Source organism: Camellia sinensis, chromosome 12, assembly GCF_055761805.1.
Source record: "Camellia sinensis isolate YWXY chromosome 12, ASM5576180v1, whole genome shotgun sequence".
NCBI classification, from domain to species: domain Eukaryota; kingdom Viridiplantae; phylum Streptophyta; class Magnoliopsida; order Ericales; family Theaceae; genus Camellia; species Camellia sinensis.
This window is the reverse complement of record NC_138972.1, coordinates 46,923,793-46,943,526: the sequence shown is the minus strand read 5'-3', so window position 1 is coordinate 46,943,526 and position 19,734 is coordinate 46,923,793. Positions and strand designations below refer to the sequence as shown.

At 34.1% G+C, this 19,734-nt stretch overlaps 1 protein-coding gene and 1 long non-coding RNA gene across 2 annotated transcripts; one reads left to right on the top strand and one right to left on the bottom strand.

Annotated features, from left to right (window-relative positions):
* The first annotated feature begins 4,255 nt into the window (after nucleotides 1-4,255).
* LOC114285708 (UPF0481 protein At3g47200-like) lies at nucleotides 4,256-18,722 on the top strand. The gene is made up of 2 exons (XM_082898466.1): nucleotides 4,256-4,391; nucleotides 16,961-18,722. The coding sequence occupies exon 2, from the start codon at nucleotides 17,030-17,032 to the stop codon at nucleotides 18,581-18,583; it is 1,554 nt and encodes a 517-aa protein (XP_082754592.1). The 5' UTR covers nucleotides 4,256-4,391; nucleotides 16,961-17,029; the 3' UTR covers nucleotides 18,584-18,722.
* Nucleotides 13,087-15,198, bottom strand: LOC145804483 (uncharacterized). Its single transcript, XR_014346277.1, has 3 exons — nucleotides 15,071-15,198; nucleotides 14,096-14,148; nucleotides 13,087-13,330 (listed from the first exon to the last, which is right to left on the bottom strand). It is a non-coding gene; the product is annotated as an uncharacterized LOC145804483 (long non-coding RNA).
* Nucleotides 18,723-19,734: the final 1,012 nt, after the last annotated feature.

Here is a 19,734-nt window from a genome sequence, read left to right as displayed (position 1 = left end):
ATACTATATCTTGTTCATAGATGATTTTAGCAAATTCACCTAGCTTTTCCCTCTTCATTCCAAAAGTGAGGTTTTTACTAAATTCCTTGAGTTTAAAGCTTTTGTTGAAACTCAATTTACTACCAAACTTCAGATTTTGAGGAGTGACAATGGAGGTGAATATCTTAGTAAAGAATTTCAAGTTTTTCTTAATCAAAAAGGCATTGAACATCAATTGTGTTGTCTTCATACACTTGCTCAAAATGGAGTGGCTAAAAGGAAGTATAGGCATCTCGTTGAGACTACAATCACTCTTATGCATCATTAATCTCTTCCTTTGTCTTATTGGGTGGATGCCCTTGCCACTGTTGTGTTTCTTGTTAATAGACATCCCACTCTCAAACTTAATCAGCTTACTCCTTATGAGGTTCTATTCAAGCACAAACTTGATTATTCTTTCTTAAGAACTTTTGGCTGTAGATGTTATCCATGGTTAAGACCCTACACCTCTCATAAACTTCAGCGCAAGTCTATACCATGTGTTTTTATAGGCTATCAACATGCCATTAAAGGTTACAGATGTCTTGACCCTCAAACAGGCAAAGTCTACACTTCTAGACATATGGTTTTTGATAAGCAATTGTTTCCTTTTCAGACTACACAGCCTACATCATCATCCTCCTCATTTATTTCTCATATGCATAATTTTTTCTGGGGTACTGCTTCATCTCAGCAGCCTTGTTCAGTTCCTTTCTCCTCTCCTTCTAGTTCTTTTTCACCTGCAGACAATTCTGCTACTGCTGCTGTTCCTTCAATACATTCTGCACTTCCTATTTCTCTGCCCAGTCCTGCTGCTGTTGTTGTTCCTCCAACACATTCTGCACTTCCTATTTCTCTGCCCAGTTCTGTAGTTTCTTCTTCTTCCCTTAATCCTATCGTTTCTCCAGCTGCTAATAATTCTCCTCCTCTTATTTCCCCTGATATCTCTTCTCAGATTCCCATCACTTCTATTTTTGTTAATCTTCCTTCTCTTGCTTCTTCCAATACTCACCCTATGCTTACCAGATCCAAGACTAGTCTTCCCTCTTCTTGTTTGCTTGCTTCTACAGATCTTGTTGAGCCTCAAACTTATCAACAGGCTCTTTCTTCTCCTGTTTGGAAAGCTGCCATGGTTGATGAATATAAGGCTCTTTAGCAACAAGGCACTTGGACCTTGGTTCCTTTACCTTCTAACAAACAGGCCATTGGTTGTAAATGGGTCTTCAGACTTAAGACAAATTTAGATGGCTCCATAGCTAGGTACAAAGCTAGGTTGGTTGCCAAGGGGTTTCTTCAAACTGAAGGAGTGGATTATCATGAAACCCTTAGTCCTGTAGCCAAACAACCTACTATTCGCATTCTCCTTTGCCTTGCTCTACATTTCAATTGGTCTATCAAGCAAATGGACATTTCTAATGCTTTTCTCCAAGGGACTCTTGAAGAAGAGGTTTATATGCATCAACCCCCAGGTTTTGTTCAGTCCAATCAATCATCCTTTGTCTGCAAACTCAACAAGGCTCTTTATGGATTGAAGCAAGCTCCAAGAGCTTGGTTTTCTACCTTCTCTAATTTTCTCCTCACTCAGGATTTCACTACTAGCCAGTGTGACTCTTCTTTGTTTGTTAAGAAAACCTCCACATCCATTACCATTCTCCTTATATATGTGGACGATATTCTTCTCACCGGAAGTGATACTATGTATATTCAAACTCTTGTTCAAGCAATGCATTCTGCTTTTTCTACGAAAGAGCTTGGCTGCATTAACTATTTTCTTGGCATTTCAGTTGTCTCCACTTCCACTGGCTATGTCCTTTCTCAGCATAAATATGCTTCAGACATTTTAGTTAAAGCTGGTATGAGCTCTTGTAAGCCATACTCTTCTCCTATGGCTACTAAGCATTCTTCTTCTTCCTTCACTGATGATCTACCATTTTCTCAACCATCACTTTATCGGAGTTTGGTTGGTGCACTTCAGTATATGACTATTACTAGGCCTGATCTGGCTTTTACAGTAAATCATGCTTGTCAGTTTATGCAAACTCCTTCTAACGCTCATTTTGCTACTGTCAAGAGGCTACTTCGTTATCTTAAGGGTACTTTGGATTATGGTCTTCATTTTTCCAGTGGTCCTCTTGTCCTTAATGCTTTCTCTAATTCTGATTGGGCTGGCAATCCAATTGATCGTTGATCCACCACTGGCTACTGTGTTTATCTTGGCCCCAACTTGATTGCATGGACTTCTAAGAAGCAGCCAACCGTATCTAGATCTTCCTCTGAAGCAGAATACAGAGCATTGGCCCAAACTTCTTCTGAGCTCAGCTGGCTTGGTATGCTCTTAGCAGAGCTTCATATCCTTGTTCCTACACCGACTCTTTGGTGTGATAATCTCTCTGCCATCGCCATGACTAAAAATCCTGTTTTCCATGCACGTACCAAACACATCGAGGTGAATTATCACTTTGTCAGGGAAAGGGTCGCAGCCAAGAAGCTTAACATTATCTATATCTCCACCACTGATCAGATTGCTTGCTGATATTTTCACAAAGCCCTTGTCTATTTCTCGATTTCAATATCTTCAGTCCAAACTCACTGTTCTTCCTGGTCATGTTCGTTTGCGGGGGGCTGATAATCCATATCAGCCATCACAGCTTGCTACGCCATCTGAGCCACTTGAGTCTTCCTCTGTCAAGTGTACACATGAGCTGCTGCATCCTTCTCAGCAACAGTTACAACTACAGCCCATACACGTGCAAGATTAGTTAGTTAGTTAGTTGTGCAAGATTCGTTAGTTAGTTATAGATAGTTTGTTATTACTTAACTACAGTTTAGTTTAGTAGTTAGTTGTTAGTTATGGTTAGGTTAGCTAAATCTGATTCTTGTATAAATAGTTATTGAACTCTGTTGTATAATCAATTAATTGAATAGAATCTAAATCTTTTTTAAAACCAGCATGAGCCAAAAGGGAACAAAAAGCAAAAAGGAAATGAACACGAAACAAAGGAGAAAAAAGCCTAACAATAAACCCAAGAAACACCAGCAAGCTTCTTGGTAATGGACTATTACAGATTTCTCTATGACTTGTAGCAAAATACGTGGGAGACAAGATTGGAACTTCTTGAAAAGACAAAATCGAAAGTAACAAAAATGCCTTCACAAAAGTAAAGATGTTTTATTCTAAGCTCACAATATGGTTAAAGTATAAAGATCTCTATATTGTTCTAGTAGCGATTCTAAAAAAAATTATAGATGGGATCATTCAAAAAATTTAAAGTTTATAAAATTTTAAAAATAAATTTAAGCTTATTAACATTTGAACTTCTACACATTCAAGTAAAATAAATTTCTAATTAAATATTATCATCTTAACAAAAAAATATACATAAACTTTTACTATCGTATTTGACGATGTGTTATTTTTTTAATTATTCATGATAATCTTATATCTTATATATATATATATAGTGTCCTGCCCTAAACCATTGATATACAAGTCCTTTTATATATGCTGGTCCTATCATCCGTGCCTGCCGTAAACCATTTAATCGTTGATCTCTTATTTGATTTGAATGTTGAAAAGAGAGACATAATAGAAAAAAACTAGGTTCTTAATGAGTTTTGATTTCTAATTGTTGAGATCTTTTAGTTTTTTGGGTAAATTATTAATAGTTCCTAATAGTTATCATTAAGTTCTATTGAAAAAAATCCTAATAAAATTGTTGCTAAAAATAATTTTTTATGGTATTTTTTTTGCATATGTTGCTAAAAATTGACAATTCATAACTTTTTTTGGTCACGATTTTTATAAATTATCTCTAAAAGTTATAATTAGTGACATTTTTCTGTGACGAGTTTTTCAAACTGTCACTGAAAGTTAAAAATTAGTAAAAAAAATTTGTAACAATTTTTTTAAACTGTTACTAAAACTTATAATTAGTGACATTTTTTGTGACAATTTTTAAACTATCGTTGAAAATTAACGATTAATGATTTTTTTTAATAATGTTTGATGAGAATGCTATTAATTATCATAGGACTTGTCAGATAATAAGTGTACCTATTAGGACCTACATGTAAGTCTCTATTTATAAATAAAAAAAAGCTCTTTGTATGGTACCCATCACCCCATGAATGGGGTCGCCCCTGCTTTGTTCTAAACTTAATGTAGGGTTAAAGTTTAAACACTTTAGATTGCGTTTGAATAAAGATTTGAAGGGAAATTTTGTAGAGAGACTGAATACTTTACGCCAATTCAAATTCAAAGCGTGGAGTACAATTGGTGTGCAATGCATGCATATTGGTGTCAAGCTAGCAGACGCAGAATCAATTAGGAAGTGTGACTATCTAGCTATCGAATTTGGGACACTTCACACATGGTACGTAAGCCAATATATTAATGCATGCAATTTCATTTAACAATTTTTATTTTATTTTATTTTATTATAAGTTTTATTGATATTTTAACATAATTGTTGCTTCGTTGTTTGCCATTCCATGTTTGTAAGACAACATATTTCTGGGTATCTAGATTCACTGTTAAGAGAGAATAGATTTGTGTTATTGAAATTTTAATATGAGTTGTTAAGTGAAGTGAGTGTTGAATGCAATGGTTTTAAGTTTCATGTTGTGATCATCATCATCAAAAGAGGAGAAAGAAGGATAAAACTCTCTCACTTCCAAGCTGAAAATATTGAACAAAAAATGGTATTATGTTTATATACTAATTCACAAACCTACAAGATGATTTGTGTTTGTGCATGCTGCCAACACCAACCCTTCAAGAGCTACATGCTTATCATATATACTTAAAAAACATGCTAGCAAAACAATCTTTCATAGGTAGAGAAAGTTAGCAAATTAATGTAAGATTTTGGAGTTATGTGATAAACTCAATAATAGATGTAAGCAGTAGTTTTCTATTAAAGTCACAAATAAAACAAATTATTAAAGAAAATCACCAAGGATGAGTAACCAGAGAGAGGCCCCACTTCCCTACGGAAAACCTAGCATTTCTCTAATAGTTGTGCACATTAACACATAACCTCAAAGAGTTGGCTTAGTAGACATAACGTGGGACCTGGGAGTGTTCCTTCTAGGTCTTAAGTTTAATACTTACTACTCCTAATAATTTTTTTGAAGTTAGTTGTAAAGAAGTGATTTGGAAATGCTCCAGGATCTAATAAGACGTTCTTGATCCTCTGATTGCTACCTGAAAAAGGGACGAATACTCCGGTCGGGGTGCCGGAACAAGTTAGTATACTTTCAAGTTTACTTTTATCTCAAGTTTTTCTATTTATTCTCACATACCTTTCTTTTGTTAACGTTTCCCCCTTCTTTTTTTTTTTTTTGTTGACGTTTCCCCTTTTTATATTACCCTTTGGGCCAACGGGTTGGACCCATCCTTAATTTCGCACTTGATGGCTTATTCAGCCTTCTGATTGCTTGCTAGTTCCCATTTGGCTCTTTGTAAGGCCGACTTTACTCGATCTTAGATTATAGCCGAATCGACTTCGGCTATGTCGGCCTTCAACACATAATTTATTCGGCTCCCACATTAGTCTATATAGGGAGTTTGCTCTGACTTTAAATGGAGTCGGGATTGATCCCCTGGGATTAGTCAGGTGCGCGTAAGCTGACTCGGACACCTAATTATCCAAAAAAAAAAAAAAAATTAGCCCATGATTCCAACAATTCTGATTATCAATATATATATATATGGGATTAACCCATGAGTTCAATATGATTCAATTTTGTCTGGTTTAGTAGTAAATCTATGAACAAACCACTAATTACAGTTTCATGAAATTTAAAATTAAACTAAACTATAAAAATTTTGTAATCAAACTCTCGTTTGGTTTGGAATTAAGATTTTTGAAAATTTGTCATCTCTCACAACATGTTCGATTTGGTTAGAAATTATGGTTTTTTAAATTGTGTCATCTTCTACAACATGATCACAAAATATTCCTCACAACCTATTAAAATATCAAACAATAAGTCATCATTTTTTAAATAATAATAATTTGTATGATTGTTTAGAACTATTTTTTTCATGGTACAAAAGCACATTTGTAGGTGTATGGTGTTATCAACTTATGTATACATATATTTTGATCGGTGAATGTCATACATGTTTTGGATATGGTTTATTTTTTAATTATTTATTTATTTATTATAAAAAATCGTATAAAAAAATAGAGAGATAATGTGACCCAAATAAGTCAATATGTTATCCTTATTTTTTTGTATGTTTGTCACAGTTGTTAGTTGTTAAATTAGCAACTATAGGAGTTAACCTCCCCTACTCTTTCAAAGTATCAAGTGTTTGACCCCTTAATTTAACTTTCCCTAAAAAGAGTTGAACCCATAATTTCCCCTACCAACTAAGCCCTTAGGAAAGTCATAGTGGTTATCAACTTATGTATATAATATATACATATATATATATATAGCCCCAAGGTTTTGGTCTGGTGGATGAGGACTAGGAACTGGGGGTTTGCTCCCTACAATGTCTTAGGTTTGACTCCCTTTACTAGCAAAATTCTTGGGTCACAGATCGTAGAGAATTAACTTGTTTTGTAACGTTTGTTTGAACTATAAAGATGTAATCTGAAGTTTGCAAACTGGCCTAAGATACTTCACATATTAGGGGGGGGAAAAAAAAAATTATAAATAGATTACAAATTTTAAGTGTGATGTATGTTAGTAACTTATGACACTTTAAATAAACTCATGTATATATATGTGGTAGTAATAAGGTACTTTGTGGTAGTGATAAGGCACTTGAATAACGTGTAGTAACAAATTATACATACATATATATATATATATATATATTCAAATGATTTAGTCGGGTTCCAAGTGGGGACCGTAATGGTAAAATTATGAATAGAATATGGTTTGTTTATTTTAAGAATTAGAATTGAATTGCACTTTGAGTTGGTGTCATGCCAACTGTGGGTGGGTGGTAATTTCTATTACTTTGTTTGCCTTTCGGTGCCATCTTAGTTGGGCTCGGGCTTTCTTTTTATTGATAATTGTCTATATATTTGCTTGATCATTATCAATAAAATTTTTCTTTTAACTGTTTAAAAAATATGTATATATATATATGATTTTTTTTTTATCAGCAAAAGAATATTTTATTGATGAAAATTAATACACCATTAAAAAGGGAAACATGCAAGTGTTCATTTTTTTTTTTTTTGATCAGCAAAGAGAAATTTCATTTAATAGCATGAAATTAAAGGTACAGGAAGATGAGATGCATCGAGAGAGATTCGGAAGTATAAAAATACCCCTACTACTGCTACTCGCATCCATACAACCAACCCCTAAGCCTCTCGATTTTTTTAAATAAAAAAGTTAAGAAGAACTTAACTAGAGAATTAAAATACATGAATCCCCACATATTCAACCCACTAAAACACCCAATACAAACTAAATGAACTACCCTACACCCAAACTAAACTAAATTAACTAAACCAACCCCGGGAACAACACCAACGCCTCTGCCAAGTCCACTCCTCTGACGCTGCTGCAAGAACAAGACATGCCTCTGCAGCTTCAACCACCCTCTCCTAGCTGCTGCCCACGCCACCTCTAAGCTGCTGCAACTCCAAAGCTACTACCCACTCCACCAACAAGCCATGCCTCTGCCGAGAAGACTCCAAAAACCACCGCCGGGAACAACACCCACTGCCGACAGAACTACACCCCGGCTGCACACCCACTGCCTACACAACAACACCCACTGCCGAAGACACCCACATAGCATCTCCCACCAGATCTTCTTCTTGCTCACACCCAATCCCCACGCCATAACCTGTGCTGCAGCCTACAAAAAAATAACTACACCTCCTCTGCTACATCAGGTCCTCTTCTTTCTCGCACCCAATACCCACTGCCAAGCACCAAAACCAACAGGTCTTCAATCACATGCCGCGGATCCGCACACCCACTGAGCACCGACCACCAGCTAGGACACCTCCAAACAAAGGTAGAAACTCACCCCTCAAACTCTTGCTCGAGGAGAAGCGCTCGAGTGACAACCGGACAGAACTGGATCGCACCCCTCAAGCTCCACCTCGCCAAAGCGCTCGAGTGAAATACCTGGAAGCTCCTGCTGAAACAGCTACTGCAGCAAGGTTCAAGCAGACGAGGACAAACTGAAGACAAAGCCTGGACACACCAACCACTAACACGTAGCAATGAAGCACACCAAGGAGGGATGAAAACGGGGGACTCAAGTTTATTGAAATGAAAAAACTGACAAGGAAAAGGAAAAGAACAAGCTAGGCCAGCCGACCGCCATCGCCAAAGGCGGCGGCCAGCCGGCCCAAAAAGAGGCCGGAGATGGAGGTTTTCAGAAAAAGAAAAGAGAGGTTTTTAGAGAGAGAGAGAACTAATCCTGCATTTGGATAACATGCAAGTGTTCATAGCTACACTTACTAATACTAACTAGGTTCGCGCCAAAAAAAAAAAACTAGTACAATCATATCCGAGCACACGACAAACAATTGGCGAGACACCAATCTAACACCAAATGAATAGCAAACTGAAAAATAGAATCCTTTAACCACACCAGTACAGCACACCCACTGGATTCGGTACACTAGCCGATAGATGAGTGATGGTAGAGAAGAAGCCTATTCAACCGACTGAAGACCACCCTCCTCAGAACAGAACACATCTCTCATCCCACCAGTCCAACCCCATTACTCCCCCTGCTCCAAACAGAGAAATCTCCCATTGGAAGTAGTTTTATTTTTCCTGCCTTTAGTTTATAGCCTCACTTCCTTAACTCACTGTAAGTTCCCCAAGGCTTCAAGATATGTTTGTACATATTGATATACACATCCATAATTGAATTAAATTAACACCTGCATTTATTTAAGCAACAATTTTACATAACAATAATGTTAAGAATATCAATTTAAATTAACACCTGCATGTTAGTTTATTACATTATAATTTAAAATCATATAAAATGATATATATATATTTATTACTTAAGTTGCACTTTTATAAGATGATAGGGCTAAAACTACCTTGCATATTTGACAGTATATATCTTAAGTCATTCTTAAGCTTGGCCCGACCCAATCTGAAATTGAACCTATACTTTATTCTTAAGTACATCCATAAACAAAACAAAAATTCCAAACTGCCAACAAAACTTGAATATTATTTAATATAAATCTTTTTTTTTCATATTTAAATAAAAACTATAATTAATTTAAAATTTTGGGTGCCTTTTAAACCTATTTAAAGCTAGTAGTTCAAAAATTATAACCAACTTTTACATAACTACTGATACATATTTATTCTTATAAAATTTCTTATAAAGAGTAAAAGCAAAAGTCTATTGTATAATATGATTAATAGATAAATTGGCTTGAAACACTCTTCTTAAACCTGACCTATATTATAATTGGGCCTAAAAAGTTTACCTAACCCAACCCTATGGGCTTAAAATCACAAGCCCCATAAATCATAGGGGTTGGCTTAGGCAAACCTATCAAGTGTCGGACTCATATCCATCCCTAATATGTACATGTATCTATCGCTAGTATGTACACATAGGTGTTCACAAAGAATCAACTAAAACAATCACATATATTTATTTAAGATACATTTTAAGTAGCATAGGGCAAAATTATTATTCTGTATTACATATGTCGAAATATATTTTTTAAAATAATTTTAGATAAATTATACTAACCTTCTTTGAAGTTTATGAAAATTACAAAAATTTCCCACTAGGTTTTTGAAGATAGCGTTGATTTTTTTGACGCTTTTACAATTTTGTCCCTCGTTTGTCTATAGATATTTCTAAATATTGTGATATGATATTTTTTTCTTTTTAACACTAACCAAGATTTCAAATTTCATCTTTTAGGACTAATGAATTTGTTCTTTCTATATTCACTCACTTTTGTTTTTCTTATATTTGGTTTAATTTATTTTCAACAATCATTAACAATTATTATTATTATTATTATTATTATTATTATTATTATTATTATTATTATTATTAGGAGAATTGACTAGTAAATCCCATATTCCCATCTTATAGACCATATAATCCTAATTGTTTTTTTTGTAACCGTTTAGTCCCGTTGAGTGTATGTTGACCAATTTGCCATTGAGGCCTTAAATTTAGGGGTGGGTATTTGGGACGCGTGTGGGTTTGTGGCAATGGGAGTGTGATTGTGTGTATCGTAACAATTAAAAATGTACTAATACCTTTTTTTAGTTGGTGCCAGTGATGTGGGTCAGTTCTCAGGTAACGTGATATTGTGTAACCCGACCCGCGAAACCGTTCTAAATTGTTTGTTCGATGTATTTGGGGGTTTGTAAGATTTCGTTTATGGGTGTCGACGTGAAACGCAGAATCTGATACGATCATCCCCTTGTGTCATTTGAAATTCAAATTTCGTTGATTGCGGAACCAACGACACTGATTTTGGAAATATTTGACGCATTCGTTTTATGCATAAAAGAATCCTTGGGGTTTGAAATCGTTTATTCGTGGTGGCCAAGAACCCTAATACATTCCGTGGAAGTGGTTGTCGCTCTGCGAACATTCCAGATTAGACTGAGGTTTGTTTGGCTGGGGGTACGGAAAAGTAATTCAAATGCCTGACACAGGTAAGTTGGTAATGGATTGGGTTATTATTTTACTTTTAGCATTATATATTGACGTGGTTAGGGATTTTTGTTTGGGGCGATCGTGGTATGTGTTACTCCGCACAGTCAAATATGATATGTATGTATGATTTTCGTTGTAATTTGTTCAGTAATGGCGTGTTTCTGAGTATGTGTTTGTTGTGTTGTTTGAATAAAGTTTTGGTTGGTTTTGGAACGTAGGCAAAATTGTACTTGTAGTGCCAGTGTGGGGTATGTGTTTGAAGTTTTTTGTGAAAAGGAATAGTTATGGTGTGGGGTTTTTTTACTGTCGAGGGAAAAGTGCTTTGTGTGAAGGGACCACATGCACCTGGTTGTGGGGATGGAATAATTTTTTGTGTGTGTGGAAGTTGTGTGGACGTGGCATGTGTATGCAAGTGTGAAATGTTATTTATTATGTTGCTTTATCATTGTCATTGTTATATTTTATTTTATTTTTTCAAGTTTTAAATCTACTACATAAATTCAAGTATAACCTAGCTTTTAATGTTTAAAAATTTCTATTACTGCACTTGTATTAATTATTATTTTTTTTTCAAATTCAAATTATATAGCTCGTCCCTCTAGCATTATTTTTTTTTTTAAAGGGTGGTCATCTCTCTATATCCCTACATTATCATTTATACATTAACTTATTATAATATTTGTTGAAAAAATAGAGAGATTTAAAGTTTCACAACATTTGTGTATTTTTTAGGTGATTAGGTCCAACAAAATAACAATCACTTAGAACTTCTCAATTAAAAATTTTGTTTTATTACTACTCATAAATGCTTTTCATATATAAAAAAAAACATGCCTTTTAATTAAATGTGGATATAAGAAAATATATATATATTTATATGTTTCAATATTATTTTTACTTTTATGTTGGTAAAATTAAAGATTTTGTCTAAGGTATTACAGTCCTCTTATTTGACTAATTTACTGTTTATTCACTATATTCTTGTTGATACAACCAATCAAATCACGTATGCCTTTTCTTTTAATATAAAGTTTTATTATCATTCACTTATAATATTTTTGTGGATGCATTATATATAGGGTTTGTCCTTTAAATATTGTTTTGATCAGCAAAAACGAATTTTATTAATAAAAATCAAAGGACAAGACATTAGATAATATATACAAAAGATATTTATATCTACATAAATTTATACAAGGGCAAAGTGGGCATTATGAAAAAATTATATACTTATCTCATCAACTCCTTTCATTGTCATTGACAAAAAAAAAAAAAAACGGCATAGGAGGGAATTTGAAACAATGTCCCAAAGCAGTAGGGAGGTAAGTGTAATTTTAGAAATTTAAGAGGAAGTTTTTATAATTGTTATAAATTTCAGAGGAAGTTAGTATAATTTATCGAATAATTTTACATATAGGTATCTGTAAATATACATATAAATAATTTAACAAATTTTGCTAAAATATTGTTTAAAAAAACTTTTCTTCTATTTGGTATATGCACGAGTCAACTGGTAGTACTTCAATATTATTGCAGATTTGGTGCTTATTCAAGAAATGCATTAATCTGAGATTTTGGATAGCCCTAATTGACTAATGATTCCAAGTAGTCAATTCTCCACCTCCTCCCTTGTTCTGCTTTGTTATGTCTTGTTTCTTTTTCTTCACTTCAATTCTCAGTTGTTGCTTATGTTAGAGTATATCAATAAATTAGAAAATTCCTCTATTTGCCTATAATTAAAAAAAATAAAAATCACACATGACATGAGAGTCACATGGGCAATCATTTCTGTAGTTGGAAGTGGATTTAATTTTGAGAATAGTTTGTGCAAATATTTAAGGCCTTGTTTGTTTGTTTAGGGGATAAAAGGGGTATATATAGAGTGTGAAGGACATTATATGAGGTGGGTTTCATAATTTTTATTTTTTTTTTTTGTCTTTTTATATCTTTCGTTTGGTTAGTCTAGACGTAGACAATCCATATATCATCTCCCTCAAAAGAGGGGAATCTGTAAAACTAGTCCAATGGTATTATATATCCCTCACTATCGATATAGATTTAGCTTTCATCCAACGATCGAAAATAATTTTTCTCTTTTTATTCTATGCTATATCACATGTAAAATAATCTCATAATACATATATATAATTCATCTTATATCTTAAATATATTATATCATATTTTATATTCCTAAGTATTACACATTATCCTCAAACTTTTATATATAATCTGGACTATGAAACAAGATCTTAGAATAATCAGGACATTTGGCTTGGTGATTGTGTAATATCATTTGTTGTCACACCCCAAATCCGGGCATGACCGGCCGTGGCCCACAGGGACTTAGCCCAAGGCACACGTAAGCCTAAACACGAATCCAATTACATTGAACAACTGAACAATAGTCCAATAATAAATAACCAAAACTCAATCCAGACATGTCACAATTATAAACGGCAAAATCAACCGTAATCAAAAACCATCCAAACTTATGGGATATAAACAACCCACATATCAAAAATAATCCTAAATGAACTTCGATAAGAATAAATATAAATATGCACAAACTTGACATAACACTCTAAACTAAAGGAATGCCCTAGAGGTCCATGCAATTGAGTCCCCGCTACGCCATGAGTCCACTCTAAGTCCTTCTAACACCTGGAAGTGATAAAAACTAAGTCAGCTGATAGCTCTGTGAGTAGCAACATGGATAGTAAATACAGTTTTGAAAACAGGGTTCAATTCCAAAATAAGTTATATATCACAGAAACTAGATTGGCATACAGTTTGGTAAATACAATCTGTTTCAAAAAGAAGGTTCCACAAATCAACACTTAAAATACTCATGTCTCGCAAGAACATGATAAACGACATTTTCCACTTAAAACAGATTATAACATGAACACCAATAATTTTCTGGGTACCAATAAAAACAAATAATCTGCCACACATTTCTCAGGCTATAAGCCCCGTTGGATCCAATACCGAACTAAGAGTCATCCTCAGGGTGGCACCTGGGCCTTTTCTAAAAAACGATCCGATTGAAGGTCACCTAGTTGTTTTTAAAGGTCTGTTCCTTACAATCGTTGAGCACTAGAGTCATCACGGCCCAACCCGGATCTGTTCCCTAGTGGCCAGAGTCACCACACACAGTGGAATAATTTCCCTGGACTAAATACACACATGGTCCCAATAATCAATACACATCAGTTTCGCAAAGCATGGTAGTTCATCATTATAAACATGAGACCAAAACAAATAGTTTACAGTATGCCAAGTTCACACATGTTTCAGAAATAATTTGATTCAATTGATAATATAATAATTTATCAAAACAGTTTAATCATGAAACAACAATTTAATTTTTCCAACAGTTCAGGGTAGGGGAACATTTATAAAAATATGTAGCATGAAACTACTCACCTGGAACGAAATAATGTAATCCTCGAATAGAGTATGAAAGTCCAACTAGTGCCCTGAACCAATATGAAAACTACACGTCACTGCTAATTTAAAAATACTAAAGAATACGAATTGAGTAACCCCAAACTAAAGCGCACTAACATGGCTCAACCCAACTCACCGTTACTCTTAAATATTACCTAAGTTCATGTTCTTCAAGGTCTAAAATCACCCAAGACACAGGTTCCGATCGAAACTTAACTAAAAATAACTTTAAGATAAAACAGTGTTTTAAACTAGTTTTCCCAATCTATTCGCTAACTTTGAAAATTTCAAAACCCACTCCACGCTATTCGAAAAATTCTAATAACCTCCAGATATGATCTAATATATCCTAAGTTTCAAACCCAATTGGTTTCACTTGATTTGCTTATCAAAATAATTTTCTACAATTAATTATATCCAAACAGGTTGTTTTCTGCAGCACTTTAAAGAAATTGACGGTTCTCTTAATATACACGAGCAATCAATGCAAGGCCAAAAACGTACGAAACTAGACTTGTAACCGGTTCTAATGACACTAATTTGATAATTTTTGGATTTATACCCAAAGAGAACAACACTCCCGAATTTACTGTTTCGGACTGGTTTCCTGGACAGATTTGAATACCTCAATTTATACGGATTCTGACTCCCAAAAATTATGAAAAAATTCAGATATGCAATTAAATATGTAATTGATCTACTGTAAAAATTTCAGATTAAAATTCATCCGTTTGATATGGTTTCTTGATTTTTAAAATTTGTGACTTTGTACAGAATTTTTGGACTGAAAATTACACCCAATCTTTACACATAAATTTAGCTCCTCAAGTTTCTTAATAGGATATCTATATACACAATACATAAACCTACAACCTCTCCATCAATGAACAAAATAATTATAGAATAAGGATGAAGAACAAAAAGAAGAGAAGAAAACCAAGGAGGGCTAACCTTTGATGATCACACACAACACAACACACCCAAAAGTTCTTTGATTGCAACATCTTCTTCTTTTTTTTCCTTCTCTCTAACCCTCCCCCGTGGCTGCTGTTGTTGCCCTATGTGGTGAACAAATAATAGAGTAGAGTAGGGTTTGTGTTTATTTTATTTTATACTAGTGGTGGGCACACATAGGTCAAATAAATAGATAAATATACAAAACATATGTATAAGTTACATGCAACTCAAATGGTAAGAGCCTAACTTATTAATTTTATGGTCTAGAGTTCAAGTCACACCCTCTTCTCTAATTTTTTTTTTTAATAATAAATCTTGCTTCTAAATCAATGACTTTCACCATAAATTTATTTTAGGTTTAAAAATTAATTAAATGATCCTCCAATAATATTTAATTTGCACCTTAGAATTCACCACCAAAATATTTGAGATTGTAATATTATTATTTAATTATTTACTTAATTTTTATATTCGGGTTCTCACATTCTCCCCTCCTAAACAAAAGTTTCGTCCTCGAAACTAACCTGAGTAAATCATGAGAATAGATATGGGTACTTCTCGCGCATCTCGTCCTCGCGTTCCCAAGTCGCCTCTTCAACTAAATGATTACGCCACAATACCTTAACCAATTTAATGACCTTTGTACGCAATATTTTCTCTTTCGAATCCAAAATCTGAACATGTATCTCCTCATACGAAAAATCCTCTCTAATTTGAAGTGGCTCATAATCTATCACATGCGACGGACTGTGCACATATTTCCTCAGCATAGACACGTGAAACACATTATGCACTCCTGCCAACCTAGGGGGTAAAACAACACGGCACACAACCTCACTAACCTTCTCTAATACCTCAAATGGTCCAATGTATCTAGAACTCAACTTTCATTTATTTCCAACCCTGATGACTCCTTTCCATGGTGATCCTTTCAAGAATACCATATCCCCCACATGAAACTCTAAGTCTCTCCCACGATGATCAGCATAACTTTTTTTTTTTTTTTTTTTACTCTGAGCAGTCAATAATCTCTCTCTGATGGTGATAATTTTCTGTGTAGCATCCTCCACCAAATCAGGTCCCAACATTTGCCTTTCACCAACCTCATACCAACACAAAGGAGACCTACACTTCCTTCCATACAAAGCCTCATATTGCAGGAACACAAATTCAGCCACGGAATCTAAGCAACCCATCATCACTAATCACAAAGTCTATATGCTTACCCTCTGCCATCTCTCCTTTAATACGCTCACACTGGGGTCAAATAGATAGATAAATATACAAAACATATGTATAAGTTACATGCAACTCAAATGGTAAGAGCCTAACTTATTAATTTTATGGTCTAGAGTTCAAGTCACACCCTCTTCTCTAATTTTTTTTTTTAATAATAAATCTTGCTTCTAAATCAATGACTTTCACCATAAATTTATTTTAGGTTTAAAAATTAATTAAATGATCCTCCAATAATATTTAATTTGCACCTTAGAATTCACCACCAAAATATTTGAGATTGTAATATTATTATTTAATTATTTACTTAATTTTTATATTCGGGTTCTCACATTTGTGGTGTGAGGTCTCAATTTCTATTAAGAGGATTTTAATACCTTTTGTGATGGTGTTTATTTCACCGCATTATGAGGGTTGCATGTAAGTAGTAGCAGAGTGATTGTTGGGCTTGGACTTAGTAATTTGTTGTTATACAAACATTGTTGACTTTTTTATGGACTAATAGTGTTTGATGATGTAATATTTCTCATACTTATAATTACTTTTCATCATTGAAAACACAAAACTTAGAATAACTAAGTAATAATCTCGAGTACTTGATACACTCGAGTCATAATTATTTTATTTATTTATTTATTTTTTGAGCAGCAATGAAGATAAATTATATTAGATCATGAAAAAAGGTACACAAAGCTTGGAAAAACAAGGCGGTTTTCAATGGAGGAGGTCTTTAATAATAATAATAGTACAACGAAGACCAGTAATAGAGAGGTGAATGTGGAAATCATGGTAATCGATGATGGAGAAGAGCCAAGTAAAAGTAAAAGTAAAAGTGAAAGTGAAAGTGAAAGTGAAACGATCAACATGGTAGAAGAGTTGTCCACACCTCGAATACCTAGAGTTCCACCGTTGATGAGAAACCATGAAAATAACAAGGGAATGTTCGATCCAAAGGTGGTTTCTATAGGTCCATACCACCATGGCAAAGAGGATCTCCAGCTTGTAGAGACCGTCAAGCCTATGTTAGCAGCACTATTTCTACAAGACAGCGACAAGAACAAGGATGAGGTCTACAGCATGATTCTTGAAAATGTTGATGATGCTAGAAGCTACTATGTTAAACGCTCAACCGATGAATACAGTTGTGAGCAATTTGCAACAATGATGCTCTTGGATGGTTGTTTCATTCTAGCTATAATTGAGGACTTCTTCCTCTGTGCTGCCGGTCAAAAATCAAAATATGATGATGTTAGAAATCATCTAGGCCTTTTACTTTGGTATTCAATACCTGATGATATATTTTACTTGATTGAGAATCAACTCCCACTTCAAGTTCTTGAGTTGATAATGAGCTTAAAATTCAAAGAAGATGAAGGGATGAAATCCATCAATGCGTTCTTGAATAGTGTGATTTCTTCAGACACTAGACATATTTTGAATAAGGATAAAGTTATTGTTAGTGAAACCGACAGGGAATCATTTCATCTCCTTCAATTAGCACGGACAAAGTATCTCAATCTCAACCAATCCCTTCACATACTTGAATCTCAAGTGAGCACAAAGAAGGAGAAAGACAAATTCCAATGTAAACAACGCCTTAAGGATTACATTCAACACTTGTTTTGTTATTTCAAAGAAAAGAGCCTTAAGATACACGGTTTTGTTAAGAAACACAAATATTCCCAACCTAAGAGTGATGTGATGGAATATTTTCTCACATTTGGTTCGGCTACTGAGCTCAAAGCAAAAGGGATACACTTTAGGCCTAACCGCTCTTTATCTCTTGAGGGTATTGAGTTCAAATCTTGGTGCTTCTATGGACGTCTTGAACTTCATCCTTTCCTTGTTAATCCACCTTACAAACTATTTATGTCAAATATGATTGCTTATGAAATGGTATCATGCACCAGTATTGTGGACCTTGTCATTACGTCTTACATTGATTTCATGCAATTACTGATTGACAACCAGGACGATGTGAAAGAGTTGCGGTCAAAGCATATACTATTCAATGCGCTTGGCAGTGATCAGGAGGTGGCTAATGTTTTCAAAGAGATCACCACTTTTGGAACTTATGTCATATTATATGATGATATCAAGCAGAGGATTCAGGTTCACTATAACAACACTGCCAAGACTTGGATGGCCGAATTTATTAACAAATATTTTAGCAGACCATGGACAGTCATTGCTTTCGCTTCTGCAACTTGTCTCCTTGTCTTGGCTTTTCTCCAGACTTACTACACTATCGTCTCCTCAACAAAATCATAAATAAAGTAAGACCATTTGTTTTCCTGAGTGCCATTTGCTTTCATGTCTCCAGGTTAGTTGGGTCTCTTCTATTTGTTCTCTAGGTATCAACATTTGTCTAACCACACCTCTCTCTCTCTCTCTCTCTCTCTATTTAATGTGTTTGTGTGTGCATTAGTTATTAAATAAATGCTTTTTCTTATGTCATGATTGTGATTATTAGTTCTCTTGTAATTTGTATTTTGACGGAGGAATGTAATATTGTTGTTATCAGACTTATTTCTATGCATTGTTTAAATATTTTTTCTTTTTTAAAATTATTATGATATGATCACTTTTTATTAACAAAAAAAGAAAAAAAAAATTAAAGAAAGGCCTGCTCGAAGATCTATTATTAGTCCAATTTGAAGAGAACCAAACCTCATGTACTTCACAATGAACATTTCTGAAATAAACTGTCTCCTTCTTCATTTATTGACGTTGCTTTTATATAAGAGACTAGTGAAGCTAGTTCCCAATACGAATGCCCACTACATGTTATAGAAATCTTTTTTTAATTTTTTTTTTTATTGTAGTTAATTGTTCTGTTGTTAAGAGTTTAAAAGCAATTACCCTGTTGACAATAATTTATGAATAATAGTTATTGTATTTGTCTCTTAACTTGGATTATTACAAAAGAAAAGTAGCATACTCTAGATACATTATCAGCATTCCTGTATTATAACACATAAATTATTATTTTGTATAGCCAGCCTGTCCAACAAAAAATATACATTTTATTAAATGCCGCTCTTACTCGACATTATATAGGGCTCTATTGAGCATCTAGCATTTCATCATAAGCCACACCCAAAGGTCTTATAGCAAGAACACTACGTTCTCTTTCTCTTTTAGGCATCTACTTGTTGGTTCAAATTGATATTGCACAAAATTGCATGCAAGAGTATAGTTAATTTAAATTAAAAATTTCAATAAAAAAAAGTTGAATGTATTGCATATATACAAATAGAAAGAGAAAAATACCATAAATTGTAAGATTGATATCAGCTGCAACAACTAGTCAAGTGGAGTGTCTTGGGCTGCGGACAGATCTGGAATATTTACTGTTTCGTCTGTGTAAATCAAAACAAACAGAACATGTAGCGGATAAAAATAATTGGATCATACCTTCT